Here is a 12,456-nt window from a genome sequence, read left to right on the forward strand (position 1 = left end):
TGGTCCAGAAATGCAGTCAGCTAGTGAGGGAAACACCATCTCATCTCCTTGCTGTGCAGAAAACAAGGAAGTAAACTGAAAAGTTTACATTCTTCAGAACCAATACGAGAATGAACATATCAGGAAAAACCCTTGCTAATTATCCTGATCAAAAGTACAAAGCAGAATCTGTTGCTCTCCTTGTCAGCTTGTGTTGTCTAAGCAGGCTCTGAGTTTGCTATGTCAAAACAGTCCATACCACTTCCCCAGAGACCCTGAGGGGCTTTGTTCTGCTTTTCTTTAATATTATTTGAAGAAAGCATTTCCAGATCTTTTTGTTTCCATTCTGGCTTTGCCTACTCTTGTACTACTTCTGTGCTTGTGAGAATTCCGGTCCCTGAACAAAGATTGGGGTGGGGAGTGTGGTTTTGAATTTGGATCTGGAGGATTATAATTTGAAACAGGAACTCAAAGGTATCTGTGAGTAAACATGATTTCTCATGATTTTTGAATGGCACAAAAGTATTAACTTCTTTACAGACAACCAGAGATTTTCTAGCTTTCTCTTATAGAGAAGCTGTGTTGAAATACATATTTCTGATTAAATTCTAAATACATAAGGAGAAAAACACAGGATCTTTTTCAGTAAGGGCTATGAATGCCTCCATCCTTTTTAACTGATGTAACTAGGCTGGGGAGATAGAAATAGCATTCAGGTGCTCAGGGCTTCAGATTAGTCTCCATTCCCAGCAGATACTGCCATACAGGGATAGGCAGAGAGCTTCTTTTCAAAGTGTTTTATGTGACCAGGTTTCCTCTTCTCTGATGTTTAGAATTTTTTGTAAGGTAAAAAGAATCTTGCTAATAGCATTCTTTCAAAGAGAACATTTGCTTTCTTTTTCTTTTTCTTTTTTCTTGTTTAGATGAAATCAGAACATTTGTTTTGTTTTCTTCTAAGATTTTTCTAGCTTCTAGTATCAATCTATTGCTCTGCCACTAGCCCATGCCCAAATGCTGCAGTTTTCCTTAAGAATTGACCCATCTAAGCAGTATAGAAGAGGCACAATAAGCAGCTCTCTGTCCCCTGACATTCTCACTGCAGTCTATGAACTATGACAAATCTGGGGTTACAGTTCAAACTATTTTGTTACATAGGAGAGACATGCCATCTTTATGTTTGATTCATGAAGCTCAGGCAAAACAATATCTTTCTTTTATTCAGGCCTGAGATTTTTCTGTTATTTATCCTAGTTAGCAAGTTCCTTATCTTTCCAACCGTATACCCACATCTTAATATGAAGTGTCAGTTTTTATTTTTTGAACCCTCAGAAAATTTAAATTTTTACTCCTAAAGCCAGTAATTTTTTTTTTTATAGAGAATTACTTTTTTTAGAGGACATATAACTGAATTAAATTCTAACACTTATCTTCCTTTTCTTCAGAAGACTCTTACCGTTCGGTTTCCTTCAGGCTGTAAGTTTTGTTTTGCTTTAAAACTCTACCATGGTGTGGAGTTACTGTATGTAGTTTCTATGTGCTCAGTATTCAATGATATATCCAAAATGTTTGTATTACAAAGGTATCCCCATATGACTGTCTCAAATTTTGTTCCTAGATGTGAGGGGTTGCAGCAAAATGAAGGAGACCCCTATTTGGACGAGATCCTGGACATGCTGACTTGCCTTACAACTTGTGGAAAAACTGAACTGAAGGTTTCTGGCAATATCATACACCCACAGTTACCACATTTTGATTTTGAATGGACACGGTCTTCTGGTACAGTGTATATATTTTTATATATATATATGTATACACCCTCTGTAGAGAGGTCATAGGAAGATAAAGATCCACTCATTTTGTGTCTGGATATGGAGGAAGGAGTATGAGATGTCATCTTCTGGTCTATGTGTTTAATGCTGCAGGAGTGTGAATGCTTCCTAACATCAAACTGAAATGACCATGTTGTCTGTAGGGTCTGATCCAAGGTCAAGAATATGCTTCCCAGTCACATCCCTCGTGTCTTTTATTTCCACTTTCAGGCATGAGTTAATATTACAGTTATGGTGCTTGCAGACTTAATTAGCACTCATGTAAAAATGATCTCACCTGGTTTTATTCCACAGGAATGACAGTGAAAAACCTCCAGGCTTTTCAGGTGTTGCAGTCCATCTTCCAGAAAAGTAATGATCAGCACCTGTGCGGAAGAATCTTGGCAGCAATTGGTACCATATGGGCTTGGGAGAGAGCAAATTTCTTTCTTCTGGAATGGACACTGCAACCTATCAACCAATTTACTGACATAATCCATTTCAAACCACACCCAGTCCAAGTCCAGTTCTTCAGACTGGTGGAGTCCATAGTCCTAGACCTGTCCTATGTCCCCCATGAAATTTTGAAGAAGGTTCAGTATTTGATAAAGGAAAACACAGTGCCATTCTGCACCTTAACAGCTCTGCAGTGTCTTCTCAGCATGACCCAGAAGGACCTGTTATTCAGTGATATATTCCGTGACTCTGGGCTCTTAGGCCTACTGCTGGCAATTTTGAGGAAGCAGGCCAAGATCCTAAGGAAGTCAGGTACAACACAATGCCACTCACAATGTCTTGTATTACTAAGGCAAATCAATAGCAATGAATAATCTCTTCCTACAGCAAATTTATGTATTTTATACACTGAATAGTTAGTTGATGTCTGCAAGCCAACTGGCCTAAATATGTGCACATTGAGCTGGGTTCTCTCTGAAATCTTTGCTGTTTATCATTCTGTTCACTAGTCTAAACAGTTCTGGGTTATTCTTCTATAGTGTGTGATGAATTATTCTGGACAGTACCCTTCAGCCACATTTTTAAACCTAATCTGGGATTCTCTAGGATGCCATCTTGAGAGTGGAGCAAGAAAGATGTTCCACAAGGCTTAGTTCCTCTGAAAATAACATTTTTATCCTGAGTACTAATGATGGAAAGAAGTTTATTGAATTTTGGCCAGAATTTACCCACAATTAATATCACCCCTTGTGACAGAGTTATATCCTAGCATTAAAACAGGAAGGTAATAGTCCTAGTGTGGAAACTGTGGGGTACAGCTGACTTAGGAGACAGACCCATGTATTTAAAAGTTTATAACTGCTGTTTTAAAGAAAGAAAAATGCACTGTAGTATTTTCTGTACTATATTCATTGGGAAATGCCTTTAAATTTCAATGTAATAGTAATTCAGTAAAGTAGCAGAGACCCAAAGTACTAGGCATAACTTCTGATGCAGCAAGAATAATTGAATTATTTATACACTCCAAACAACAGGAGGAATATGAATATCAACAGAAGTTTTGGAGTGCAGATATCAGTCACCTGCAAGGACACTTGAATTTGCATTCTTGATATCAGAGAACTAGGTACAAGGGTTTATAAGGTACCTAGGGATTGCCAAGATTAATTCCGAAGTTCTTGAAAACTTACCTTCTGGTTATGAGCTGATGCATAGGGGCCTTCTGTCTTGCATTAAACTTCACTGCTTTAGGTAACTTGGTGATGAAAATGTTACAGAATGAATGATGGAATGGCTGTGTAATTTGTAAATATAAACTCACAGGGAAGAGGGACAGGTGAGAAGATATTATCACTCCTCCCCTCTCTTTGTTTGCAGAAATTTAGCCTACAACCTTAACTTTTAGATCTTAAAATAACCTGCCTAGAATTTGCTGGAGAACTGGTTTAATGTGTTTTAGCTACAGTTATCCATGTCTTATATATTATGACTTTTAATATACTGACAGCTGGAACTCATCTGCCTGGTCCGGAAGAAGGCACTGAGAAGGAATTAAATGCTGTGATGCTGAAGATGGTGGCTGCCCTTACAGTGAGGTCTGTGAGGAACACAGGTAAGAAAATACAGATGACTGCATTACCATTATGATATTTAATGATAAGTGGCCATGCTCTGAAGGAGTACGAGCAAATTTTCTTACTTTTGTGCTTCAGTCAAAAGTGGAGGACAAAAGCTAAAAGTGTAGGGATAATAGGAAGAAATGTGACAAAGATATCCTTCTCGTCCTGGGTAATGAACCTTATCCCAGTAGCCAGCTTTTTTCCTTCATCGGTGTGGATCCTCCTGAAGTGTTTAAATAGAATACACAAACTTAGCTTGTGAAAACAAGAGTGTGTACATGACTTTTGTGTATTGTTTGTTCATCCAGATTTTCTTCTGTGGTATCTATTACTTGAAATCTTGATTGGATCAGATGCATGTTGAGTAACATTCCTACATTGGTGTTGGCATACCTAAGAGGTCTGTATGTAGGGAATCTTGTGGAACAGGAATCCACTCGATTCACTCTGGAATCCCAGAATCATCAGGTTTGCAGCATCTTATGCAGGGTAAATATGTTGTCAGAAACCATCACAAAGTTCCCTTCCTAAATTAAAGAGATGTTTAAGCTGAAAACTAATAAGATGTCTTTTTTCTTTTCACTCATTACTGTATTGGGAAGCTGTCATCTCTGATGCTTGGAAACGATGGTCATCCAGTCATTTTATCCCTAGTTGTTCTTGTGCCACTCAGTTGTGTCATCTTCAGCTTAACCAGCTGCTCCTCTTACCTGTCCTGCTGTATTTGTAGAAATGTGGCACTTCACACCAACACTGAAAATCTGCCTGTAAAAACTACAAGCAAAGGATAGTTTAAGTGAAAAATGATACCATATTTTTCCCTAGTTGTTCTGAAGGACTATGGAATGGTGCCGTATATCAAGATATTTTTGGATGATGAGTGCTACAGGAGTGCTACTCTCAGTATCTTGGAGCAGCTATCAGTCATCAATTATGAAGAATATATGAGCATTATTATTGGGGCCCTCTGTTCTTCTACTCAAGGGGAACTGTCTCTGAAACTAGATCTGCTGAAGGTAATTAATGGGACTCTCACTTGGGCATTGTTTTCTTGAAAACTTCTTGGCTTTGTGGCAAATTGTTCTTCATCTCACCACAGTACTGTCTTTTTATCAAGGCTGTAAATGCAGAACAAAAAAGAGTTCTGGGCCAGCTCTTGGCTATGGTAAATTGGGCACTTTGATTTTCAGGAATGCATGTATGGTCAACACCTTCACTCAGTATTGGATTGTGAAGTATTTTGAAGACTTAAATAGTAATGCAGAAGGGAGAAATGGAAATGCCAAAGGTGCAATTGCATGAGCAAGTCTATGTAATGTGACAGAGAAAGAAGAACCAAATGTGAATGAAAGTGGAGATGTGGAGAGAAGATGTGAGAAGATGTAATGGAGAAAGATTGGAATGGACAGGGTAGGCACGACATGAACAGCCTGATTCTGCTAAGTTTCCAATGTTGAAACTTTGCTGTCCTTAATTTTGTCATCTCTCACATACACCAGAGTTGTGGAAAAAGAGATGAGGTGATGGAAAGGAGAAGTCATCAATGTTTGGAGGAAGCAATTAGAAGTATTTGTAGCTTTTATTATGTTTACAGAGGGTCTGATCCGTAAGCAATGTAACAGGGAAAGAATCACTATGCTTTATTTTGTTTTAGGTCACAGGCATCAAATTGAAAAGCAGCAGTGTTATAAGCACTGATTTTAAATTTTCATTCTACCTTCTCTACCAAGTGTGAATGGAATTCACCTTTCAGCACAATATAACAACTACTTCTATGATAAAAGAACTATGTTACTTTAAAAGAAAAAAAAAAGGAAAAAGGTTATAGCTTTGATTTGGAACAGTAAACTAACAATATCTGTGGAAAAGTTGAGTATGGTGTCCAAACTAATATGAAAATAAATGCAGCTTCAGTGTCTAATTCTGACAAATGATAACTGTATTAAAGCATAATGTAAGCAAATGAATTTATTATCTTTATCCATTGAGACTGTGATTGTGTTACACACAAATTCAGATTGATTTGCTAATGTATATTTAGCTATTAAAGCCTGAGCCCAAATGCAATTAGCACCGCTATATTCCAGTGTGGCACGTGGACAATTATGAGGAATAACAAATAATGGAATGTGTGAAATAAATTCTGTTAAGAGTAACTGAGTTAGGGGGTTTCCAGCAGACATCAGTTTTATAGATTCAGGACAGAGGAATACTAACTCATAGGCGATTAAATTCTAACTGAGTTAGAGCTGGAGGAAATGTGTTTACTGTTGACCTTCTCTGAAATGTGTTAAAGCCATCCTGATAACTTCAACTCTAAGTTATTAAATTTAATCCCTGTTCAGAAGTCTCTGCCTGGTTTGATACATTATCATAGGAAATTGAATGACAGCAATAGACTTCCCCCTCCCCCTTCAGTTCTGGCAACCTTTTCCCACAGTCCTAGATCCTGTTACAGGCAAATATATTTCTGTAAGAAACTGTTCCTCTTCAGAAGGATGTGAAGTGAAGCTCTTTCACTGGGTATCTCTTGGGAAACGACATATGTAAAGTTAACCCTTTCCAATGTGAAAAACTATGGATTCAAATTCGAAAAGACCCTGGTGCCTCTAGGAACATCATATTTACAAAATGGATTGTGCAACGTTCCAAAAACTTGGGATGGATTACATTCCAATGTGTAATTTTTTTCCTTGCAAGCTCTTTTTTCTCACTAAATTTACTTCCACAGCTCTTAATAATTTTCTAGATTTGTTTGATTTAAGTGCTCCTTTCTTCTCAATGTTTGCAGTCACTCTTGAGGATACTGGAGAGTCTCAAGAGCCATTCAGCTTTCAGAACCTGCAGTGGATTCAATGCGCTTCTGTCCCTCCTCTCAGATATGGAAGGTGCATTGCAGGACCCTCCATCTGGGCTGTGGACAGCATTTGGACAGAATTGCATATTGGAGCTTGTTTTCTACACACTTCAGGTGATAACAGCTGCCCTGCACCTAGACCCTGTCAACAGCAACTTCTTCCAGAGGAGTGGTCTCTTTGAAAAGATGGCAGAGGATCTTGGATCACTTGGATGCTTCTGGACACAAGGGGAATGGCAAATTCCTCTGAGCCTTGAGAAGAAAAGGACATTTGCAGAATTTTTGGATGCAGCTTTCTGTTCTTCAGAACCTTTCCCAATGTGGCTAAAGAACTGCATATGGATACTGAATTTTCTTGATCACATGGTCAAAGGAACCCTCCATCAGGAGAGCTACTTCAAGGAGAGAAAGCTAGAGATGGGAGAAACATCAAGAGGTGATCAGGAGGGATCCCAAGCTCAAGAAGAGCATCCTATTACTTTCAAAAGATCAGGCAGCAAATTATCTACCTCTGCCTATAGGCTATGGGGAAATCCTGAGGAGAAGTAAGTTTTTATTTACTGCAGGAAATGTAGTAGTAAGACTGGTATGTGCATTTTATGTGGTACTAAACTGAGGTAAGGTGTGATACAACCTAAGAACAAACAAATCAGTGTTGCAATTCCAACTCCCAGGTCTCCAGGCAGCAGAAAGGTACTTTTGGAAAGGTAAATGATGGTAAAAATTAGGGCATAAGGATTTAGTGGAGCAGTGGGAGACACAAACTCAATAGTTGCAGAGTTTGTGCTGAAGGTTCTGACACCTGCAATGTGTGAGCAGGAATGGACTCTAAGGACAGAATTGCTGCGACTTGCATCTTGTGCTTAGTCTCTGCTTGAGTCTGCCCCAGTCAATTTTGACTTTTTCAGTTATATGGAAAGCTTCTTCTAGTCACCTGTTACTATAAGTTATTTTAAATGCTCCTCTATGCACATGTGTCTAAGCACGTGTGCAGACACACTCTTATTCATTTATTCATGCTGAATTAGAGAAGATTGGAAAAAGAATAGTAATGCTACCTCCCTCATTGAATGAGGGTTTATATCAAAATATATATCCTTTGTAGGAAGCAAAGACTATGCCAGAAATCAGCATAGCTGTCAGCTGTGAATCAGTTCTGAATAACCTGAATTTCGCAACTTTTGAGTTCTGTCCCACGCGGGAGCCACTGCTGCAGCAACATGTTATACCAGATCTGATTTTGATTCATTGCACAGAAAATATTAAGCAATTTATTTGAAAGTATCTTTCTTGAGGGTGCAGTAATAATTATTCGTCACTGTGTGGCAGTGTGCTACACATTACTCGTTTCTCTGATGTATCAGATAAGCCTTTTTTGGAAGTGGCTAATAAACATGTTTAATTGCAGCCTTTTTACACCCGTTTAGTTCCTTTGTAAAACCTTTTGTTGTTGTTGTTGTTGTTGTTGTTTTGTTTGTTTGTTTGTTTTTTAATGCTCACTCTTTTACTTGTACCTTTTGTTTTCTACAGTTCATAAAGCATCTTGTGCATTATTTTGTCAGTCTAAATACAGCAGTTAGCTGTTGCCTTTACTTTTCTTGTGAGTTATACTTGGGAAGGATGTTTCTGACAGTGCACATCACAACTCCAGTTCATAGGTGCACCCAGAAATGCTGATGATACTCTGAACAGGATAAGCTTGCAGTGCCTGCGCTGGAGCTGCTGCTATGTTGAGAGTTCATCTTTGAGATATATCTAACGTCTAGCCTGCATCATGGCATAAGGAGATCTTCTCTGTGGTGTCTCTGATACCTCAGTTTCTTCCTGTGCCTGAACATACAAAGGTGATAAATGGCAAAAATGAAAACTTGTGGGGAAGCACTGATATTCAACTTTGTTTTACTAGTTTAGGTAGATTCTGGTGTTGAAACAGGAGGGTGGCAGACTGCCTCATCTCTGCTTAGTTCTTCTGTGTTTTGAAGTACTGAAGTTACTGTATAACCAAAGTTACAAACTGCTAGAAAATAGAAAGGATAACACTGGTTCTGGACTGATCTGTGATTCCAGTGGTTGCCTCTTTTTTGTACTGCAAGTACCTTCAAAGGCAAAGTTCCTATGAAGAGGGAGCTGCACATGTGCAGGAATGTGCAGGTCCCTGAGGTGTGAGCTCATGAGCAGATAATGTCCTGTCTTTTTTACTCTAAGGAGGCTTCGAGTTCATCCAGGTCATCTGTATTGTTTGCTTAGTTTCAAATGCTGAGCCTGGTTACTGCTAGGAGGATTTAAAGCTGTGCTCTGCTGGAACATTGTTGGACTCTCTTTGTTATTGTTAATGACAATTATGATGATGTATCTTTTTACCACAGCTTGGAAACGAGAGACTGCATCATTGTACATCCAGGTGCTGTCTGTGTCATGGTGAGGTTGCTGCCAAAGCTGTACAAAGAAGGACATGCTCAGGTGAGTCTGAACATATCTAAGTTCCATCTAAACAGTGTCTTCTATTTTCCTGTAGCTTTGTTTTCAGGAATTGCTTACTGTTTGCAAATGCAGCAGTACTAAAATTTACCTAGAACACTGTCAGGAGGAACAGCACAAATTTCACTGAGTCAACAGATTAAGAATGACAAAGGCTACCGGTTTGACTGATGTAGTACATGAATTTTGGTCTCAGAATACTTATGTAAAGGCACACTGTAGAAATTCCTTGAAAATTGTTTAAAGTATTGCTAGTGGACCTAGCAACCAGAACAGTCCAGCTCTTCAGACTTACTGATCCATAAGCTTTCAATGCAGCTTAGAACCTGTTTTGCTTTGTCAAACCTTCCATGCACACACCCACTCTGAATAAGCTTATTTTCTATATTGTATCTGCTATTTGGTCTAAAATACTTGGATACAGTTAAAGTACATATGGAGGGATTGAAATAAAACCAGAGTGTTCATCTAGAGCTACGGAAGGTGGGAGGGCAAATTACTGCTGGCACATCCCAACTCCATTTAGTGGAACCAAGCCATTAGCTAGTGAAATTTAGTTCATTACAGTAATTAATTTCCAAAAATCAAGTAGAACAGTTAATTGGATTAGAGAGTGTCATCAAGAAATCAGAGTTGGCTCTAGGACTTGAGCTCTACAGGAGAGAAAGCCTCTCAGACCCTCAGTAGATGGCAGTGTTTTTAAAAATATGAAGGACTAGAGCACAAATTCCAGCAACTTCAGTTATGTATTCAAGTATGTTAATCTTTTGTTTCTTTCTTGCTGCTTTGTTCTTAGTGAACAAGAAATTATTGCTGGTAGTGTTTGTTTAGTATTGCTGTTGTGAATAGGATTGCCTTATCTAAAATGGGACCACTGTTATGCAAGGTCCTGACTCAGACTCCAGCCAGGAGTTATCAAATGTCCTGAAGAGTTTTTCATCAAAAAAACAACAAGAAGGATAGAGGAAAAATAGAATTTTTCCTTGCTATTTTTATTTAGAAGTGGGTGAGAGTATGAATAGAATATTTTAGAGCTTGGCAAACTCACTAATGCTGCCAGGTACAGACATAAAAGGCTGCACTTCAGTGCCTTTAGTCATAACATGCATGAACCCTTGTGCAATGAGATGCTACTTGGAACACAGGAGTCAGGTAAGATGTGGTGCAAAAGGTGGAATTCTATGGCTAGTGAAGGGGAGCTACTTGGTAGAAGGAAAATAACTGAAGGAATTACTCTTTGGATGGATATATTCTGTTCCAAGCAGGTACTATTTTTCCTCTTTTTAGCACAAAGTGTTTGACAACTATGTGAAAGATGAAATAATGTCTTTGTGAATGGAACTTTTTACTGCAGACTTTCGTGAAGAAATCTGAAGGGGCTTCTTGCTCTGAATTTAAGACTGAGTCAAATAGTACATTTTTTAGGAGCAATTTTCAAAAAGAGACAGTACCTCATCCCTTTTGTGCTGTGATGGATATTTTAGGCCCAGGTACCGAAGAGTAATCTGGAAAAATCTTCAGAATCAATTCAGGTCATGTGCAATTCCTTTGCTTTCACTGAATTGGCAATGAGAAAGCACTGCTTTTACAGAAACATTAATGGAACTCAATAAAATTAATGTACTTTGATTCTGACTCTCAGAGATAATATCCATTTCCTGCCAATTTTGCAGCTTCTCAGCGACCTTTGTCAGACCCAAGTAGTAATGGGTTAAAGCACTGTTGAGACTGTCAGTATAGAAAAAAAAAGTAGCAGACATTAAAACAGGTGGTTTTGTACTTCATGCATTTCTTAATACTCTCCAGAATGCAACTTAAAAGCTGAGGAGAATAGATTTGTGGATGTATATTACTGTCATTCCTAGGTATGACCAAAAAAAAAAAAATCATTTAAATGTCATATGGGTATGAATATTTGCTTAAAACTTTAAAACTGCTCAAGAGACAGTCTTTGTGTTAGTAAACTCTGTTTAAAGGACATTGCTCATCTTCATGCCTATGCCTTGTACTAAGGTATTTTCCATCAGACTGCATAATGTTTGACCAAATACAAGGTAGGTTTTCCTTTTATTAATATGCTGCTTGTTCAGTAATGAAAGACAGCATTACACATTTCAAAAACTAAGTAGAGACATGTTAGCATACACTTTAGAGATGTGGCCCAGGATATTCATTGGGTTTTTCTTAAACCTTAAAAAGAAAGATGTTTCCTCTCAGACATATCTCATCCTTGCCTGAAATTTTGGAACTGTGTCTTTTAAGATTCCAGAGTGTCATGCCAGATCTTTCTCCTTTGCAATGTCAGATAAGCAGATCTCCTAGATGTGACAAGCCTGAGTAAGGGAAAAGAAAAAACTTTTGAGAAGAGAATCAAAGCACGATTCAGTTCTGTGTTATATCCGAGTAGATTTCTTTTGAGTACAGACAAAAAAAAAAAAACAAACCTCACATGTTTCATTATGTAAATTATCTATGCTACTGTTAAATAACATTATTGCTTCCACAGCTGAATTTGTCCTTTCTGTTTTCATCCATGTCTCTCCTATGATGAATTTTTGTCATATTCACTGTAAAGTAAAATATTATCCCTCACAAAGGATTTTGCATCTTTTACAAAGACCTTTATCCCTGTTTTAAATTTAGCCTAAGCTACTTGTTCTCACTGCAGATGTTAACAGAGTAACATTTTTTAAGTATTTGTATCTCATAAAAATGAATATTATTTCTAAATGAAAAAGGTCTCTGACATAGAAGACTGTGTGACTTTTGAGATTTGTCTGCCTTTAGACTTATATTACTGATGTTACTGCTAATGTAATGTTAATGTCAAAATGAATTCCTTAATTTCTGCATTATATTATCTGTGCAAGGAAAATCTTTAGGTATTTGGCCAGAGCTTCATTCTCCTTTGGCTTGTGCAGCTAACGCTTTGGGATAAAGGAATGCAGAATGGACTAAAACTCTAGTAGGAGGCTTTTAGCAAGAAGTTTGCTTGTTCACTGATCAACCAGCTTCTGAAGCTTTTATCAGTTTATACAAAACAAGCAATTTTTTTGAAAAATAAGAAGGAAACACTGCATTCAGCTAATACTGTGGGGAAAAAAATACTACAACTAAGAGTAAGTGGGTGAGCAAGAGATGTGTCAGACCACCAGAATTAACAAAAGGATTCTTAACATGAAAGAAGAGATCTTGCTGCCTGGCTTCAAATGGTCAAGGCTTTCTAGTGTATTTCCTCTAGAAGGCAGTAGTAACCTTG

The 12,456-nt window shown here is 38.0% G+C and overlaps 1 protein-coding gene across 1 annotated transcript in view; it reads left to right on the plus strand.

Annotated features, from left to right (window-relative positions):
- Positions 1–12,456, plus strand: part of WDFY4 (WDFY family member 4) — a 124,101-nt gene that overhangs the window by 13,420 nt on the left and 98,225 nt on the right. Inside the window, exons 8-13 of the mRNA XM_027880471.1 lie at positions 1,595–1,755; positions 2,103–2,555; positions 3,751–3,855; positions 4,688–4,878; positions 6,654–7,264; positions 9,086–9,179. Of these exons, the coding sequence (XP_027736272.1) occupies positions 1,595–1,755; positions 2,103–2,555; positions 3,751–3,855; positions 4,688–4,878; positions 6,654–7,264; positions 9,086–9,179 (1,615 nt within the window). The remainder of the gene's footprint in view (positions 1–1,594; positions 1,756–2,102; positions 2,556–3,750; positions 3,856–4,687; positions 4,879–6,653; positions 7,265–9,085; positions 9,180–12,456) is intronic.

The sequence above is a fragment of the Empidonax traillii genome, unplaced genomic scaffold (assembly GCF_003031625.1).
Source record: "Empidonax traillii isolate 1590-97213 ecotype Southwest subspecies unplaced genomic scaffold, ASM303162v1 scaffold70:size1330859, whole genome shotgun sequence".
Lineage (NCBI taxonomy): Eukaryota > Metazoa > Chordata > Aves > Passeriformes > Tyrannidae > Empidonax > Empidonax traillii.